At 36.3% G+C, this 19147-nt stretch overlaps 2 protein-coding genes across 14 annotated transcripts in view; one reads left to right on the top strand and one right to left on the bottom strand.

Moving 5' to 3' along the window:
• TRPM5 (transient receptor potential cation channel subfamily M member 5) overlaps positions 1-12982 on the top strand; it is a 46311-nt gene extending 33329 nt beyond the window's left edge. The window contains exons 17-24 of the mRNA XM_087950876.1: positions 897-1029; positions 2089-2263; positions 6114-6282; positions 8122-8300; positions 9286-9418; positions 10181-10253; positions 10818-10842; positions 12697-12982. Of these exons, the coding sequence (XP_087807002.1) occupies positions 897-1029; positions 2089-2263; positions 6114-6282; positions 8122-8300; positions 9286-9418; positions 10181-10253; positions 10818-10842; positions 12697-12758 (949 nt within the window). The 3' untranslated portion in view covers positions 12759-12982. The remainder of the gene's footprint in view (positions 1-896; positions 1030-2088; positions 2264-6113; positions 6283-8121; positions 8301-9285; positions 9419-10180; positions 10254-10817; positions 10843-12696) is intronic.
• Positions 7192-18890, bottom strand: TSSC4 (tumor suppressing subtransferable candidate 4). 13 transcript variants are annotated; one of them, XM_026668279.2, is made up of 4 exons: positions 18427-18890; positions 17435-17543; positions 16811-16881; positions 13830-15664 (listed from the first exon to the last, which is right to left on the bottom strand). In XM_026668279.2, the coding sequence occupies exon 4, from the start codon at positions 15569-15571 to the stop codon at positions 14534-14536; it is 1038 nt and encodes a 345-aa protein (XP_026524064.1). In that variant the 5' UTR covers positions 15572-15664; positions 16811-16881; positions 17435-17543; positions 18427-18890; the 3' UTR covers positions 13830-14533. The 13 variants fall into 13 exon arrangements, 11 of the variants coding, with proteins under 11 accessions (XP_026524064.1, XP_087807004.1, XP_026524063.1 ...); XM_087950878.1 differs by having other exon boundaries at positions 18537-18890; XM_026668278.2 differs by having other exon boundaries at positions 18848-18890.
• Positions 18891-19147: the final 257 nt, after the last annotated feature.

The following is a 19147-nucleotide window of genomic DNA, read 5'->3' as shown; positions in this document are numbered from 1 at the left end:
CATTTTGCTTCTCATCAAAGAAGCTTCTTCAGCTCTAAAGAAGAAACATCTTCTAGTTGTCTCTTGAAAAAGGATCTTTGGGACAAACATGACCTGGATGACCATAGACATTAAGTGAAAATTATGAAAAGATCCCTAGTTCAGAATCAGAAATGTTTTGGGGGAAAACAAGGAATAACTATTCAGTTCTTGTAAAATTCAGAGAATACCTGGAAAATTTCAATCAATGCAAAACATTAACAGCAGAGCTATTGCTGTTAATATAGGTAGATGACTGCTTGTTCTTATTGGTATAGTCTTTTTCAGGGCCATCAAGGCTATTTGTTATTAATTAGCTGTATTTCTTTGAGTTTTTAATCTAGCCAGAGTCACTGTTATGCAAGATGGACTGCCATATAAATGGAATAAATAAACACATAAACAAATATCTAAATGGTGAAAAATATTTTTTTTATCATGCCTGAAAAACCAGCATTGGTTGCTAATTGCTTTCTGGGCACCTAGTGATTTGTCATGATCTTGGATCAGATTAGCTGAAGAGACTTCTATAAGCATTCCCCCAATTTCAGAGACTATTCCTTGGGAATATAAAGAGAGCATTATTTGCAAGCTATGGCGCATAGAGGTCTGTAGAGATTCTCAGTATGGCTCATAGACTTTTGGAAACATAAATTTACACCTGTATTTAGAAAAGAATGTAGTTTGAGCTGATTTAGTCTCATATTAATAGTTATGTGTTCGTGTTTTAATTGTGCCTTCTTGTTGTGTTCCTATTTTATTTTACTTTATTTTTGAACCTTTTTCACAATAACTGCCTTAATCCCTCTTATTAGGGTAGAAAGGGAAGGCAAGGGATAAATTAAATATCAATACAAGAATGTTTCTTCACCCTCCAGAATGTTTAACTCAACCTTTCACGATGGTCGAACGGTACTCGCAATTGATTTTATGGTGTTCACTCTGAGACTGATTCATATTTTTGCCATTCATAAACAATTGGGCCCAAAGATTATCATTGTGGAAAGAATGGTAAGTGCAACATTGCAGAAAGAAATGAAAATAAATGGGCTGGACCTGGTTTTCAATCCAGCAGGCTCAGGGGAAATTATACTATTAATTTCAAATGTCTAAGTTTCATTACATCCACCCCATATATGCCTTTATTAACTTATTAAGACATCTACCAGACATTCTGTTGAAGATTTCCTCGCTGTCAGTGTGCCAGTTGCTGGGCACGCACAAAAGGCTCTTCCCCAACGTCTTCCACTCTGCATTTAGAAACCTGCCAAGTTTTTTTCTTTGTTGCTTCCTTTTACTTTTTATCTCAACTTTTAAAACTATATTTGAATCTTAATGAGCTATCTTGGACACTGTTTTGAAGAGGAAGTCAGTATAATGTAAGGTTGAAGAAATAAAAAGAAATTCCACCCTTAGGAAATGCTTATATTCATCTTCTAAATGCAATCTAGTTGAAGGGACTTCTGCTCCGTTGGAAGTCCTAGAAGTTAAAAGAAAAGGGGAACTCTGACTACAGCAGAAGAAACTTCTGCAAAAGCCACAGAAGGAAACTTTTCTTTCCAACATATGTGTGTGTGTGTGTGTGTGTGTGTGTGTGTGTGTGTGTCCACAGCATTCTTATTGCACTACATCTGAAGTCATGTGTACTGTAATGCTTTTATTGTATTCACTATGATGAATGGCATAATTCACCATGATAGACATAGAGCAATTCAAAACTTAACAGAGTGTGCTGATGAGTGTCCTGATGTACATTGAGTGTGTGCTCAATGTGACCAGATATATGACTAATAACTTTGCATTCTAACATATTTGTACAGCATGCATTAAATCAAAATCGTCCTTCCAATAAATCTAAGTCTTAGTTCAGCATGAAAGAGAATTTTTGAGAATACATGTGACAAGGAAAAGAAATCCATTGTGATTCTCTTTGAATGTTTCTAACCCAGTAGCCCCCAACTTGGCTTTTCCAGATTCTTGGGACTGTAACACATCTGGAGGGCACAAAATGTTGGGGGAAGAGAGTTTCAGATTTTAGTTCTTCATTTATTTGTTTATTTATTTTTACAGATGAAGGATGTTTTTTTCTTTCTCTTTTTCCTGAGCGTGTGGCTTATTGCGTATGGGGTAGCCACGCAAGCGTTGCTTTATCCTGATGACAGTCGTGCTGAGTGGATTTTCAGGAGGGTCCTTTATCATCCCTATCTTCAAATATTTGGACAAATTCCACTGGATAAAATAGATTGTGAGTTTAATTTACAGTACCTTAGTAATCCTACTTTTTAATAAAAGGGGTTTTGGCAGATGATAATAAATCAGTCCACAGCATTCTTATTACACTACATCTGAAGTCATGTGTACTGTAATGCTTTTATTGTATTCACTATGATGAATGGCATAATTCACCATGATAGACATAGAGCAATTCAAAACTTAACAGAGTGTGCTGATTTGCACAGTATTATAAGCCCTATCACTGTATCATACCAGCTAGAGAAATTTAGTTGTATGTGGGTAAAGCCATAATTTGCATAAAATAGAATTGTTTGTTTGTTTGTTTGTTTGTTTATTTGATTTGTCAATTGTTTACAAGATAATAAGTATAAGTGTATACATAGTTGTGAATACATGAGATGGGTACATATAAGAAAAATAAAAGAATAGAGAAACAATAGGACAGGGACGGTAGGCACGTTGGTGCGCTTATGCACACCCCCTACAGACCTCTTAGGAAAGGGGTGAGGTCAATGGTAGACAGTCTAAGGTTAAAGTTTTTGGGGTTTGGGGAAGAGACTACAGAGTCGGGTAGAGTATTCCAGACATTGACTACTCTATTGCTGAAGTCGTATTTCCTGCAATCAAGTTTGGTGCGGTTTACTTTGAATTTGTATCTATTGTGTGCTCTTGTGTTGTTATGGTTGAAGCTGAAGTATTCATTGACAGGTAGGACATTGCAATGTATGATTTTATATACCATGCTTAAGTCAGACCGAAGACGGCGTAATTCAAGGTTTTCTAGTTCTAGAATTTCAAGTCTGGTGCCATAAGGTATTCTACAACGAGTAGAAGAGTGGAGAACTCTTCTTGTGAAATATTTCTGGACTTTCTCAATTGTGCTAATATCAGATACGTAATGAGGGTTCCAGACTGATGAACTGTATTCGAGTATTGGTCTAGCAAATGTTTTGTATGCTCTGGTTAGTAGTGTGATATTGCCAGAGAAAAAGCTACGTAGGATTAGGTTAACAACTCTTAATGCCTTTTTGGCTATGTAGTTGCAGTGGGCTCTAGCACTCAGATCATTAGAGGTGAGTATTCCAAGGTCATTTACAGAGCTTGGGTCATCAACAAGGTCTTGACTATTCAGCTTGTATTTTATTTTCTGATTTTTTTGCCAATATGTAAGACAGAGCATTTATTTGTTGAGATTTGAAGTTGCCATTTGTTTGACCATTCGGATACATAGTCAAGATCTTTTGTAGGGTAGCAGTATTGTCTGTAGTATTGAACAGCTTTACATCATCAGCGAAGAGAACGCATATTGCTCTTAATATGATCACAGAGGTCGTTTATGTAGAGTATGAAGAGAGTTGGTCCTAGAACACTGCCCTGAGGACACCACTATTGACAGGTACTGGATTTGATAGGACTCTCCGATTTTGACCATTTGTTGTCTGTTTGATAGGAATGCTTCTATCCAGTTATTCAGTTGTCCAGATATACCATAGGATTTTATTTTTAGGAGTAGTTTGTCGTGTACCACTGAATCAAAGGCTTTACAGAAGTCTATGTAGATTGCGTCTATTGCTTTGCCCTGGTTGAGTTGTGTCGTCCATATGTTTTTGAAGTGTAAGAGTTGCAGATTACAGGATAGTTTTTTTCTGAAACCAAATTGTTTATTGGAGAGTAGGTTGTTTGTCTCTAAGTGGAGGATGATGGATTGGTTAATAATTGATTCCATGACTTTGCAGGTGGCGCAGCATAAGGAGATTGGTCTGTAATTTTCAACTAGGCTTGGGTCTCCCTTTTTGAAGATGGGGATGACTGTGGCTTGTGACCATAGGTTAGGCAAGGAGCTGGTCCTGAAAGATTTTTCAAAGATTATGCTTAGAGGTTTGGCTATGGCAGTGGATAGCTTTCTTAAGAAGTAGGCACATATTCCATCCGGTCCAATAGATAGGGATGGTTTTAGATTGCATAGTGATTTTTCAACATTGTCTTCTGTGAAATCGATATGTATTAGGTCATTGTTGTTATCTGTGGTACGGTTAGGAAATACTGGGCAAGATCCATTGCTGTTTACAAATACTGAGCGAAGAATGTGTTAAAGATGTTGGCTTTAATGGTGTCGTCGTTGCAGTCTTTACCATCAGGTCCTATCAAGGGAGGGATGGACGTTGAGTCTTTTAGTTTGTTGTTTACAAAATTGTAAAAAGCACGGGTGGAATTGGTGCTTAGAAGGTTTTCTTCTTGTTTAATGTGATAATTGGTGCATTCGGTCTTTATCTGGTGGCATAAGTTTTTGTATCGGTTTTGAAATTGGCAACGTGACCAGATTTGTTTTTCCGCCAGAGTGACCTCTTTTTGGATTGAAGTTTCCTTATTGATATGGGTAATCTTCTTTTTGTTTTGTTTTGGGAGTTGTTGTTGGAACATATAGTATGATGACTCTTTTGATTTCAAGTAAGAATATGTTGTAATGGTCTTCAACGGTATTGCATCCAGAGAATAGAGATTGCCAATCAAGGGATGAGAGGTCGTTGTCTATAAGATCATAGTTGCCTTTTTTGAAGTTATAATTGGGGATTACATCATTGAGGTGATTTTTGTGTGGGCGTATGTTGAGACAAAAGTCAATCATATTGTGGTCACTGCTGGAAAAGGGTTCTTTAGTTTGTATTCCGTAAATTAAATTCAAACTATTGCAGAAGATGAGATCGAGGCAGTTGTTTAGTCTAGTGTTGTTGGTTACTAGTTGTTCCAGTCCCAGATTTGTAATAGCATTGTAGGAGGTTGTGTGTATGATTTCAGTTGTACAATTATTTAGGGTCCAGTCGATATGAGGTAGATTGAAATCTCCAAGAAAGATAAAAGGGTATGGGCAGGATGTAGCCCATGTTAGTAATGTATTTAGCTTGTTTACATGTTCAATGTCATAATCAGGTGCTCTGTAACATAGTAAGAATCGGTTGTGATATTTAAGGATAGTTCACAGATGATGGTTTCAGGAAGGGCAAGCTCCTGGGTAACTTGGATATTTTTTAGATGTAAGGATTTTTATAGAATATAGCAACACCACCTCCTCGACGATTTTCACGATCTGATGGGTAAACATGATAGTCTCTTACTGTGGTAATGGAGTCGGGAGAGATGCATTGAGCCATGTTTCACAGACAAATATAATGTCGAAGTTAGCCGTATTAAGGAGGATGAGAAATTCAGGTATTTTATTCACGAGGCTTCTTGTATTGAGTAGTTTGCATTTAAGTCCGGCAGTAGTTAGAATTGAGGTAGTTGGGAGCGCGCGTGCCTAGTCTTGGGTGATGGTGGATGGGTTGAGGTAGGGTTGTGGTTGAGGGTAAAAGTTGACAAATTGACAAAGGCAGAAGCATAAGGCAAATACGAATGCATTCTGGTTACCTATGACAAAAGCCCATTCTAGTCCTTCACCTTGAAAATCAGTCTAAAAAGTTTGGATTTAGGTTTAAATTAGATTCAGTGACTTCAATGAAGTTTATAACAGATTCTTCCAAGTCCTTTGGCTGGGTTGTTTCTTCAGAAGTTGTGACAGAAATGGCAAAGTCCAATTGTCCTCTTTTGCTATCTCTTTTTGCTTCCCTGTTAAATTCTGTTCCACTTGGAAGTTCTGGTTCCTAGGCCTATCCCTTATAGATGCTACTGCTGAGTGTCAGCTCCATCAGTTTACCTGATTCTTTTGTAAACTCAATGTAGTAGAACTTTGTTTTAGCAAATCATTCTGAAGATTTAACAGTTTCAACCATCTTTCCTCCCTCCCTCCCTCCCTGCCGCCCTCCCTGCCTCCCTCCCTCCTTTCTTCATTTCTTGTTTTTTTTTTTTAAACTTCACTACCACAGCATCTCGCATGGATTTTGAAAACTGCACATTGGGTCAGCAGAGGAACCAGACAGCGAGTGACTTCTCATGTCCCAGTGCCTATGCTAATTGGCTGGTCATAATACTCTTAGTCATTTTCCTACTGGTTACAAATGTGCTGCTTATGAATCTCTTAATTGCCATGTTCAGGCAAGTATAAAATGAGGGTCTATATAAGAAAATATAAAAAGTCTTCTATCCAATAGCCGCAGATAGAATAATATGCATGGCCACTCTGGGACTTATCTTTTGGATGTGTGTGTGTATAATAGATGGAATCCACAAAAGATTTTGCAAAGAAAAGCAGTAGCAAAATAAACACACTGGGAGTGTAGCTCTGTATTTTAAAATAAACCCTGTTGAGTAAGTGTAATGTGATTTACTTCTTGTTAAGTGTTTGCTAGACTGACATATTTACATACTAGTTCTTGACTTACAACCATGCAGTTGGAACCAAGATTTCCATTGCTAAGCAAGGCAGTTGTTAAGTGAGTCATTCCCAATCTTGTGATCTTTTTGGCCATGGTTATTAAGAGAATCAGTGCAGGTTTTTAAGCAAACCACATGGTTGTTAAGTGAACCCAGCTTCCCACATTGACTTTGCTTGTCAGCTGATTGGGAAGGTCATAAATGGTCATTACATGACACCGGGACACTGCAATCATCGTAAATATATGCTGGTTGCCAAGTACCCAAATTTTGATCATGTGACTGTGGGGATGCTGCAACGGTCATAAGTGTATCACTTTTTTCAGTGCTATTGTAACTTTGAGTGGGTCACTATCTGAATGATTCAAAGTCAAGGACTGGTCTGCTTCCTTAGCACTCATTTCAATGAAATTTGGTTGTCCCAGGTTTGTCACAAAAAGAATTGCTGATAGAATCAGGACACTTCTCAATCCATTTAAAATGAAGACTTACAGTCATATTATTCAGCATATTATTAATATGTGTAAATATGTTACTCTTGCAAAGTTTAAATTCTTAATAAAGTTGCACATGTTGTATGCAATAGCTAATTTGTGCAGATAGTTAAATAAATAGTCCTATCTCTGGAAATAATCTATTTTACTTTATTTTCTCTGGAGATTAATAAGGGAGAACTTTTATAGCTTATGTGGAGTTCTAGACATTTGTCTTCGTAAGACTTTATGAAACATACTTGCCATCTTGGGACCTTTTATAAGCCACTGAAAATATTTACTATGATCTCAACTTGTCCAGAGATATATGGCAATATAGTTGGATAACCTTCTTCAAATAGGCAGGAATACTGATGTGATCTTTCTGGCCTATTCATGTGATCATATTATCTCTTCCTGATCTGGAAGTCCTAAATAGCTCGTGTTCCTTCCAGTTTTGGGTGATGTACCTTTGGGATACAGAACAAAAATAAAAACGGAAACATAAACTTTTGTCTATTTTAAACTAAGGGACATAACAACACTAAAACAAATACAGCCTAAAATATTCTATAGTCAGTGGAAACAGCTACATTCTTAGGTAGCAAATAAATATATCACATGTAGATCTTAAATGCTTGGATATCTCCCAAATGGCAGTTGAACTATAAAACAAGCCAATGAAACAGACAGCTTGTGGAGAATATTGGAAGAAATTTTAACAAAATGGTGATATTGTTTCAGGTGTAGTCTCATTTGTCCTATGTCCTACACCAATGCTTGAAGATTCACAGGATTATTTTACCACTTTCAGGAATGTATTGATTCAGATTAAATTTGAGGCTTAGAAATGCCTCTCCAAATCACTTGAAACAATTACAGTATCATGTTTCATACAAAATGAATTGTGAAATTCATTTTACCTAAGCAAAATCCAAATTTGTTTACTGACAGTGTTAATCACACCCCAAAAAGCTGGCAGACTGCTTCCTCAATTAGAAAAAAAACATTAAGAACTTTACACATTTGAAAACAATATTCTCTTCAGCGAATAAGATCTGTTGATACAACCCTTCTTCCTTTTAAGTTACACTTTTCAGGTTGTTCAAGGAAATGCAGACATCTTCTGGAAATTTCAGCGATACAAATTGATTGTTGAATACCATGGTCGTCCTGCATTTGCTCCTCCTTTTATCATTATTGATCACATTAAACTATTTCTCAGAAAACTTCTTAAGAAAACCAAACACAAAAAAGAACATCTGGGTAAGCTATGGGGAGAATAGCTTGAGGATTACATCTATTCATACACACACACATACATACAGTACATATATTAATGTATAATAATAAGCTGTATTATCAGTTTATGTAATAGTAAAGTTCATTTCTATATAATTAGCTGTGGATTATTATTTTTTTAAAATTGAAATTATGTAGGGGATGAATAACCTTCCTCACTATGGTGCCCTCCAGATGGTTTGTAATCCAAACTATCTGGATCATTTTACATTGCAGAAATCTGCATTAAAATGGTATTATCTTTAATTATATTAAAACAAATTAATGTTAAAAGCAAAATTGAATTAAACATTAAATTTTAATTAAAAATAAAAACCTTACACTTTCTTCAAAATATATCAGTAGAAACTATTACTGCTATAGCAGAGAGAACAAATGATGAATATTTGTAATATCAGTTACAAATGCACACTGCTATGGGGCGTCCCCCTCCAAGAGATTTTCCAATTCTATTACAAGTAGATTAAAAATATACTACTACATTTTAAACTAAAATAAGACATTTGTCTACATTGGACAAATGTGAGGAAGCATTCAGAATGGAAATTAAGGTTGCCCCACACATCCTCCAGAGTAGAGAAGAAAATTTGTATGGGGAAACATTTCCTATGTTGTGGGTACAGGAATAGTATCCTGTGCTTTTGTGAACTGGGTTAGCGAGCTTCTTTCAAGATACAGCAATGAGTCAGTCATTGGACTTAGACTAAGTGGTCACTTTCATACTGACATTCTTAAAGTGTATGTTCAAGTTCAAGGGAACTCAATGAAAACTGGGCATACAGTATTACTAAGGTGCCTTCAATATTTATTTGATTATAGCGTAATATTTAAACTCTACAAAAAAAAAAAAACAAGTGATGATTTTTCTATATTTTGGTGTAGTTTCCACCCCCTCCTTTGGCAACTGTTTCCTTTCCCCCAGCCCAAATTTAACTCTCCTTTCCTTCAGAAAGAGACATTCCAGAAGAACAGGATAAAACATTAATAACCTGGGAGATGCTCCAGAAAGAAAATTACCTGGCAAATTTGGAAACAAAGAAAAAAGAAAGCAATGAGGAAAAACTGAAGAAAATGTCATACAAGTAAGTAAGAGTTAGCAAGTAAAATGCAGTTTGATGTACCTAATTAAAAAAACAAGCAACATATTTACATGTTTATAATAAGGTCAGCAGCAAACATTTTATAATGGGTGGCTTTATTTACTTCATTTTCATTCTCTTAGTCTTTTCCTGTTTCCCTTTCCCTTTTTGAAGCTGTTAATCCCACCCCCACGTGCAACTTAATCCAACATCATTGTTCTTCAATCCAACCTACTGCAAATGTCCACTGTACAGATCTTTCTCTAGGTGATATGGGAAACCGCAGCATTCAAAAATGCACACATATAATTTGGAATATGGCCCTTGAAAATGTCAGGAATGGCATTAATAGAAGTCATTTTTTGTGATAAGCTATTCTAAATGTAGAGATGAACAGCAGATTCTGATGTTTAGAGTCCAGTTCAGACATCCAGTTGTCTTAGTTTCACCAGCTGAATTCTAACTAGAACAGGATTGCACAGAAGTGTCAACAGATACCTCCATGTAGAATCTATGTACATGGGTTTTGAGTAGCATGTAGCAATCACTCAAAATCCAAGCTAGAAGATGAGTTGCTATAGTAGGTGGATGGATCAATCAATCTTACTGTTCATTTCCTAGATGAATAATTATTAATTCACATAAATTATTTGCAGTAGAAACTCTTCTAAATTTGTCTTTGGATGCTCTACTGAGTTCTTTAGGATCTCCTCTTTGACAATGTTCTTGTTCTGACTCTATTATTGTTGATTCATTTTAAAACAGGGTAGACAGCCTTTTGAAGAATTTTAGTGGTCTAAAAGAGCAAGAGAAACAGCTTAGATCTTTGGAATCACAAGTAAGAATTTCTTTTTATGCTTCAGTTGCACATTTTTATTTGTTCATACATATAATTCCAAGACCAAGAAGTTCAGAAATCATGATAGGATTTCATGCATCAATCAATTTTTTTTTGTTTGGGGCATGCTTAGGTGAGGTGGATAAACAATAGATTATGGTCTTCTCTAGAAGGATGCTTCTAGATAATAGAAGTAATAAATATACCTTCAAAATATGTTACATTCAAATAGCACTTTGGATTCTAAACCTAATGAACAGTTCATAGATTCAAAGGTCTCAAATGGACAAAAGAGCTAAGAAGAAATTACTGTACATGCAATTACTTAGAAGTAAGCCTACCCAGAAGTAAAACTACTGAAGTAAATGGGTAAAGGGTTTCAAAGTTCAGCCTACAATCACATTCTGATTCTATGACTGTATCACAAAGCAAAACCACTATGCCATCAGCTTTGATTTCACAGAACTTTGCTATAATTAGTAGTATAATTGTAGTATGTCTTGAATAGTAATGGTATCCAAATAATTTGGCAGATACTTTAGTGAAAAACATTTTATTTTTCAGCAGGCCAACCTCAAACTACACACACGTGAGTAATGTGCTAATAAAGATTGGGTGGAGTGGGAGAGGAATGCAAAACAAAGTTTAAAAAAAAACCCTAAAATCCATTAAAAACAGTCTAATACACAATACATACCAGAATTGTTGTAGAAGCGTACATAACTGTGCTAAGTACAATAATGGCTATGACTTCATACATTGCATCCAGTCATAATGAAGTTTTTTTTGGCTTGGACTGGGTTTTGTGAATCCAGCTATTTTAATTAATGCTTAACAATTGTGCCAATAAAACAATGCTTTATTCAATTAACTACGAGAAACAAGCCATAGCCTTTAGGAATGTGTAAACCTTATTTTCTTAATCATTATTTTCTAAAGAAAGACACAATGATGCAATGGTTAGGAATCTTTGCCACTGCTTTTCACTGGCTAGCTAGTCACAGCTATCCCTCTGCATTCCGGCTTAACCTATGTGAAAATATGAGGAAAATGATGGCTTGGTACATAAGAAAACAAAGTCACCTCCCGATGCCAGGCTCATTTTGCTACATACTAAATATCGACTGCCCTTCAAAAACACATTTTCAGACTGAAACAATTTCAACATTTTTAGTTTATCTGAAAGTAGCAGTCAGCCCTTCAAGATAGACTAGGAAACCAAATACTTTCATAAGGTGTTACAGTAGTAACAGATTTTTGCAAGTCTGAATGTGCTTCTTCCCTCTATCCCTTTGTGTGAACTAGGGAACAGCTTGTCTGAGACTTTCTCAGGTTACAGTTCTGCCCGGACTCAGGTTTTAGTTGACAGTCATCTTGGTTGCATCCTCTGGTTCCCTATGGTTATTCTTTCTGCCTAATATATATGTATAGCCTAATTTAGGATCTACTTAGGTTCAGCAAGTCTGCTTCTCTCTATGCTCATTTCCTTTCATTTTGGGAGTGTAGTGGTTAGACACCAGACGAGAAAGTGAGACTGTGAGTTTTAGTCTCTGAATATGAGGTCAGCTGGTGACCTTGGGCCAGTCACACTTTCAGCCCTAAGGAAAAGGAAAAGGCAAACCACTCCTGAAAATCTTGCCAATAAATCTTACCAGGAGTCAAAATTAACCTGAAAGTACCAAGAAACAAGCAGCCCCTCTCCCTTTGGAATAGTCTTGTGGCATCTTCAAACATACCTATTTCTTATAGCTATGTTTCTCTGCACTAAAATGAATATGTTATATAATTATTAACCTTAAGATAGCACAATACTCCCTCAGCAGGCACAGGAGAGGTATTTGAATAACAAATACTTGGGATATTAAAGAATTGCATATAGGTAGGGGGGGAAAATACCCCACATACAAAACAGCACAAATTAGCCACATAGCTGGTTAATTTTAACACCTGCTAATGAGAACAAAGTCTCACTTACCCAGCGAAGAGCATTAAGTTAGCATTGCCCAAGAGCTCCCACATTTTGGGGATTAGAGCTTCTTTTGAATATGGGAGATCTCATACCTGTTTCTCATTTAAGCCAGGTAAAAATAAACAAAACAACTTGATAATATATGTGAAAAGTAAGCACAAATGGACTTTCTTTAAAAAAATAATAATAAACATGTACAGTATAAAAATGGAAGTGTTTTCAATTTCTAGGCACGAGGTAGTAGAATTTGGTCTATAACTCGCCAGATTAATCTTTAAAGATTGCAGGTGTATTATTTTCCCATTCTTGAACATCTCTACTGAAATACATTGAAAATATGTAAGGTGTTTAACAAAGACAAGCTAGCCTTGATAATTAGCATTACAAGAAGTAACTTGTTCAGATCTCACTATAGCTGCTCATTCTTTATATAACCAATATTTTCATTTAAATTTTCATGTTTCATAAATGCAGGCACTGATCAAATGATTGAACCAGAAAATGAAGACGGGGTAGATACCAGTTTGATGATGTGATGTATATCGATGATTGTAAAAGATCACTTCTCCATATAATTTTGTCAATTCAAATACCTAATGGATATTTTCTTTTAATGTCAGAGCGCCACCGTGTCATAACTACATAATGCCTTCCCTTTAAATTATGTCCAATGTGTTTCCTGTAAATTATTTACTGAAATCTCAAAAATATTACTTACTTTTTATTCCAATCTTCACCATTAAAATAAATGTTACGCTGTGACTCTGTAAATTTATTTAGACCAAAGCTTTCAATATTTTAACCAAGGAACATTTACATACCTTGAGCTTTACAATTATCCTTCCTTGATATAGTTGTACACAGTATTCATTGATCTGCTTCCCTCATATTGTGCCTTTCCTCTTGAAGTTAATTATATATTACTAGTGTAGTTAATTTCCAATCTTGTTATTTTCCACTAATCATGAATTAACAGTACATTACCTTTAATTCTTTTGTCATTGTAGTACAAAATAGTTTCAATCCAAATATTTAATAAGTCTTTTTTGTATAATTAGACTGTGTTAGGCATTGTAATATATAGGTAGTCCCAATTTAGCAGTTGACCCAGACAGCGACCGCAGTTAAAACTGTGATGAAAAAATAACTTTGTGACCAATGGCCGCATTTATGATCTTTCAGGACTTTAAAGCAAAAGAAAGATAAAGTAAGATAATAAGCATTGCTGAAATTTCACTTAGTGATTGCTTTGTTAATGATTGAGTTACCATTTCCAATTGTGATAGCTAAATAAGCATTACCTATAAACAGGAATAAAACTTTTTTCCCCCAACCAATGCATTTATTCATGACCAAACATGCCAAGGTTAGAGTAATGCTGGGGTAGGTGTACAAGAGAACTTTAGCTGAATGAGATGGCTTCCTTAAATGTGAAAGTGTGACAAGTAGGAAAGGGCTAATGGGTAAAAAGGGGTACCCTAAGAGTAGAGAGAAAACTAGCTTTTGACACAAATGGGTAGCTGCTAACATGCAGGTACAGAATTTTCAACCTAATTAAGCAGTTGTTCCCAATTTTAATTGACACCAAAAATATCAAATGGATATTCTGCTAGAAATACTATTCTAAGCTCCTTTATTCTTACATAAACAGTTTGGCCGACACAAATCCATGTACTTTAGAGTTTAGAAGAAGCTTCCAAGTATGGAGGGGAAAAGATCTTTTACTTTTCAAGGAAGTTGTGGCAATTCAACAGTCTGAACCAATCAAGTCTAAGTATGGCTTGGTTGGTTTATTTTAATTTTAGAAAGCATCTCTTCCAATTCCTTAACACTTTTCCTATGATCTTAACATACTGTATGTTTACATATTCTCGTCTCTAGCCGAACAACATATGAGTTGTTATATTTCATGCTTTTATTTTAATTCATACTGTGAAATAATATTGGTTAAACCTTTGCCTCAGCTACAATAAACTGATAAATCTTGTACCTCATCCACAAGTTGTGTTTTGTCAATTATGAATTGGTTGAGATAACAATACAGTATACTGTCAAAACGTTTTGGTATGAATAGCCGAGCCTCCCTTCATAAACAGAAACTCCACATATTGTTGGACTATCTCAAAGTAAAATGTCTTATATTTATTGCAAAACACAGCGGGATTTTGTCGGAAAGGACAAAGTTACAAGTATTCTTAGTCACAGCAACAAGCACGATAAGGAAAACAATTGCCCAAATTAATGCAAATGATGAAGATAATATTTTGAATAAGCTATCACTGGAAAAAGACAAATACAATGTTTCTGGCTTTTAGGGTTCTTCTTCTTCATCAAGGTTAGCTTTGGGTCGGAAATATTTCCTACTCCTTTTCTTGCTACCATGAAACCCTATGGTTGTTGTCACATTCTCTTCAGGCTCCTCGGGAGAATCTGTGCTGGCTCTTTGAGCACCTTGTTCTTCCAATTTCAGCAGCTCCTTTTCTCTTTCTTTGCTTTCTGAGGGATCTAGTATAACTACATCACCTTTATTCTGGGCATCCAAGTTACCCAGAGGCCTTCCACTGGTCTCTTGATTTGCATTAATGTTGGCTTCCAACTTTTCCTCTGTTGAAGCTCCTCTTTTTTTCCCTGATCTGTCTAAGCCTGTCTTTACTGGTTTGCTAAAGATAATTCTTCCTGCACCAGAGCTAGAAGCATCCTGGTTGAAAGATGGTACATAATTTTCAGGATGTGCTGAGCTTTGTTCCTTCCTACCCTTGTTCAAGCCACTAAAGAACTCCATAGCAATTGATCTGTTGGTATCATCATTACATTCTGCAACATTCTCCAAACTGTATTTGGTCCAGCGTTCTGGATGGGCCACATAATCAGGTACTGGTGGGGAACTTTTATAGGACTGAATTGGCTCACATTTTCTTCCAAAGCTTTCCGCAGGCGTCTTGTTTGAAATGCTGAGTGGTGGCAGAGGGCGTTTAAACCTTCTATCAATGACATTGTCTTCACCTGTCAAAGGCACTGCCTGCTTGGCTGCTCCTTCCAGACAATCAAAAATGTTCTGGCTGCGCTGTGAAAAGCTCGAGCTCATGCCTTTCAAATGAAAGGGCTGAACAACTGATTTTTTGCTGCTGTGCAAAGAGTCCCCACTCTTATTTGATTCACAATCCACATCATCTGATGGAAGTGGCTCCTCAGGGGACACAACATCAACTTCAGCACTGCCTGCAAACTCAAAATCTTCTGAATCTGAGTCACTCAGGGAAACTGTATCTGATGGAAGGATGCCTTCGTAATCTGTGGCTTCATCAGTCACAATACCCACAAAGGGTTCGCCTGCACCTTCATCTCCCATTCTTGATGATCACTTGTTTATACTGCCTTGATTTGGGTCTTTCTGCAGCCAAATACTTTTTTCAGCTGTTTCTCAGAGAATGTTTAACACCTCCTAGAACAAAAAGGGAAAGTTACATGCAAATATATAAGGACACATTATTGATATCTGCTGCTTCATGAGAGATTTCAAGATCAAAAGTACCAAAACTTCAAAACAAAAAGAGAGAGAGAGAAAAAATTAAGAGATAAACTTTAATCTAATCTATTATCTCAGCTGGGATCACTTTTGTTTTTATAAACAATTTTGACATTGTATAAATAGATTCTAAGTAGATTTTACTACAAGATTTCTTGTGATATGTGATTTTTCCCTCCATTTGTTTTTAAATAAATCTATAATTCTGTAACCTGTCACGCTATTATGATTTTACAAGAGTATACATTCTAGCCTATTTCTGCTGTGCTTTCCAGATTGAATGCCATTAGCGCATCTCCTTTTACAAGTACAAACATCTAATAATCATATTTGTATTTGGTCAATTTTTAAGCGCTTTAGATTTTTAACCCAGGGAACAGAACTTCATTTTAATTAAGATTTCATTAAGAATAGTGGGTAATCTATCAGTACCAACCTACCAAGAACTTATATTAAAGATCAGTCATCTTAAATGAAAGCAAAGTTCTTGCTTATAAGAAATAAAATTAAAATACAAGCTGAGAAAATCTATGATCTACTGCAGAATACCACTCAAAATTGTGAAAATTAAAAACTTAGTAGTATTAAATAATCTATAACCACCACATTTTGCTTTTTATTTAAGAACGGAGATAATATTTAGCATAAACTAGTGGCTTCTTTAAATTATGTGTTCCTTTTGTGTATTTCTAACATAATATCTTTGCGCTGATATGCAACTATTACCATTTAGAATGACTGTGTAAAAATCTGGAACATAAAGCAACTTCATTTTGTTTTGACAATTCATCCAAAATGATTATTTGGTGCTCTGAATTAATTACAATTCTGTAATACTTTTGTGTGTAGATATACATGAGGTTTGTTGGTACAACTTCATACTATTTCTGAAGTCTGAAGGCCTTTTTAGGTACTTAAGCATGTTTAGTAGCCCAACAGTATTAGTGTTCTTATTTAGTAACAGATTCCCCACCATACGAGAACTGTAATTGACAAGAGTTGTCCAACAAAGTACTTTATGGTGATGGTAAACAGGCATGGAAGAACCTACTAGCCACTCACCATCTGGAGTATGAACCAGTATTCCATCCTCTGGGTCAGTAAAAGCCACCAAGGTTCTGAGATCCTGTACCCTGGCAGTAAGAGGTTGGACATTTCATCAGCGCAATCAAAAATGTGGAGTTGCAATATTCTAGTATATCAATAGTACTTGTCACTTTAATAAGTGTACCCTCTAGCTTTGCAATGTTATCAACTACAAATAATTAATTTAAAATTGGAAAGCAAAGATATTTGTTTTATTTATTAATCTAATTTGTCTCTAGTAGAATTTTGGGGCAACATATTATTGCACACCAGGCAGACAGCAATTACTATACCTCAGTGTTGGGACTTACACACCAGTGGATCTGTAGGACTGTTTAAACCATCACTAACAACCAAATGCTAATGCAATACAATTAAATCACCAAGCATAAGAATATAATTGGATGAGATCAGAAAAAGAATCAAACTCAAGTTCTGTTTTTCAAGGACTAAGAAATGTAGATTAAAGAAATGCACGTTACAGGTTGTGCATATTTTAGGGTTTTGTTTTGTTTTTTTGTTTCTCTCTCTGATCCATTCACCTCCTCCCCCCTGGTTGGGCAGTAAACAATAAAATTGTTCCAGAGAGAAAAGACTCACAGGATGTTTGCAGCAATCTGATTGCAACATAATTCAGACATAATGGCTTTTCTGTGACTGAAGTCCCCATCAAAATCTTCCATAGTAGTCTTGATCCTTGCTATCTCAACTGTGGGAAAGCCAAAGAGCATATTACCTTTTCCTTCCCCATCAAGCTTATGCTATTGAAGTAAGTTAAGTTTCATTTATTTTATTTGTATCCTGGTTGTATTATTTTTACAAATAACTCAATGCAGTAAACATATCCAACACCTTTCCTCCTTCTATTTTCCCCACAAGAACTCTGTGGGGGCAGATTGGGCTGAGAGAAGGTGAATGGCCCAGTCACCCAGCTTTCCATGGCTAAGGCAGGCAGAACTAGACCCCAACAGTCTCCCACTTTCTAGCCTGATACCTTAACCACTAGACCAAACTGGCTCTGTTCCTTTTTAAAAAGCTCTTGTTTTAAGATAGGCTTAACAAATATATTTATCTGATGGGCCTGAAATCATGATTGTAACCTGTCCACATCTTTCTTGTGGTTTTGGATAGGTAAGAGGAAGTGCGAAAACATTAATTGGGGGAAAGCACTCCTTTCTTACCAAGGAATGCTTAATTCTTTAATTTTTTGGGGGGGCCATGCAGTTCATAAATTAGTTACCCTCTACTACAGAGATATTAATGTACATATCTGAAAGAAAGCAGGCTGGCTTGCCAGATATGACTGTGCACTTGATAATCAATACATCAATCACACTAAGAATTATATTAAAAAAACAATTGATAATGGAAAAATGGCACTTCTATTTTAAAAGGGGAAAAACAAAGAGAAAAATATCAAATAAAAAGCAAACTATTGCCGTTATGCAATAGTTTTTATGTGAACACTGCCACATAATTATGTTACCATACCTCTGTTAAGACAATTTGAAGACTTCAACGTGCAAAGCACGGTTATAATGATTTCCTAGAGAGAAGGGATGTTTCTGCTCAGATAAATTATTGCCTCTCACCTTTGTGAACCTAATGATATAATCCCAAGCAGGTAATCTGCAAGAACTTTCACTCTCGAGTCTTTAAAAAAAAATTGAATCCAAAAGGGGAAAAAAAATCTTGAATTCACCTGCTTCGAAAAATTCACTGTCCCAAGAGACAGGACGAATATAATCTTAAGATCACTTTCATGTAGTAAAATGAAGGGTCAGCCGCGGGCTTAAAAATAGTTTAGACCCACAACGTAAGACGGCAGGGCTATTAAAAACCGGGAGATATCGCGGCCGGATGCTTGGGAAACGCTGTCAGCCTGATCCAGCCCCACAGACCTTCCTCTCGCATATCCTTCTGCCCACACACGTCCCGCTTATCTCCCAGATCTCCGGGACCAACGGCCGCTTCCGCAGCTGCTTTTTCAAGACACTGCGTAGAACTCCTCACCTGCAAGGGCCCGTTTCTCCCACCTGCGCGCGCAGCCCCTGTCGCTCGGTTCCGGATTCGGCGCGCCGTCCCCGCCGTCGCTTTCCCGTTGCTTGATGGGATGAGAAGTTTTCTCGCTCCGAAAAAGCCTGTGGGAGCTTACGCCTCCATCGAAGCATTTGAACGACCTGTCCCAGAAGTCATTTCGCAACTGAACTAAAACCCGACAAAAGTTCTTCCTTCGGTTTCCCCCCCCCGCAATGTCTTCTGGGATTTGTAGTATTATTATTAATACTACAATATTAATACTATTATTAATAC

Source organism: Notechis scutatus, chromosome 1 (assembly GCF_049901735.1).
Source record: "Notechis scutatus isolate UNSWTSFEM ecotype Mainland chromosome 1, rNotScu1.2, whole genome shotgun sequence".
Taxonomy (NCBI): domain Eukaryota; kingdom Metazoa; phylum Chordata; class Lepidosauria; order Squamata; family Elapidae; genus Notechis; species Notechis scutatus.
Note: the sequence above shows the minus strand (reverse complement) of the source record. Positions and strands in the feature narration are given on the sequence as shown.

Excerpts from the sequence above, each read along its gene's own strand:
- TSSC4 (XM_026668279.2), bottom strand. The coding sequence starts at position 15,571 with ATGGGAGATGAAGGTGCAGGCGAACCCTTTGTGGGTATTGTGACTGAT.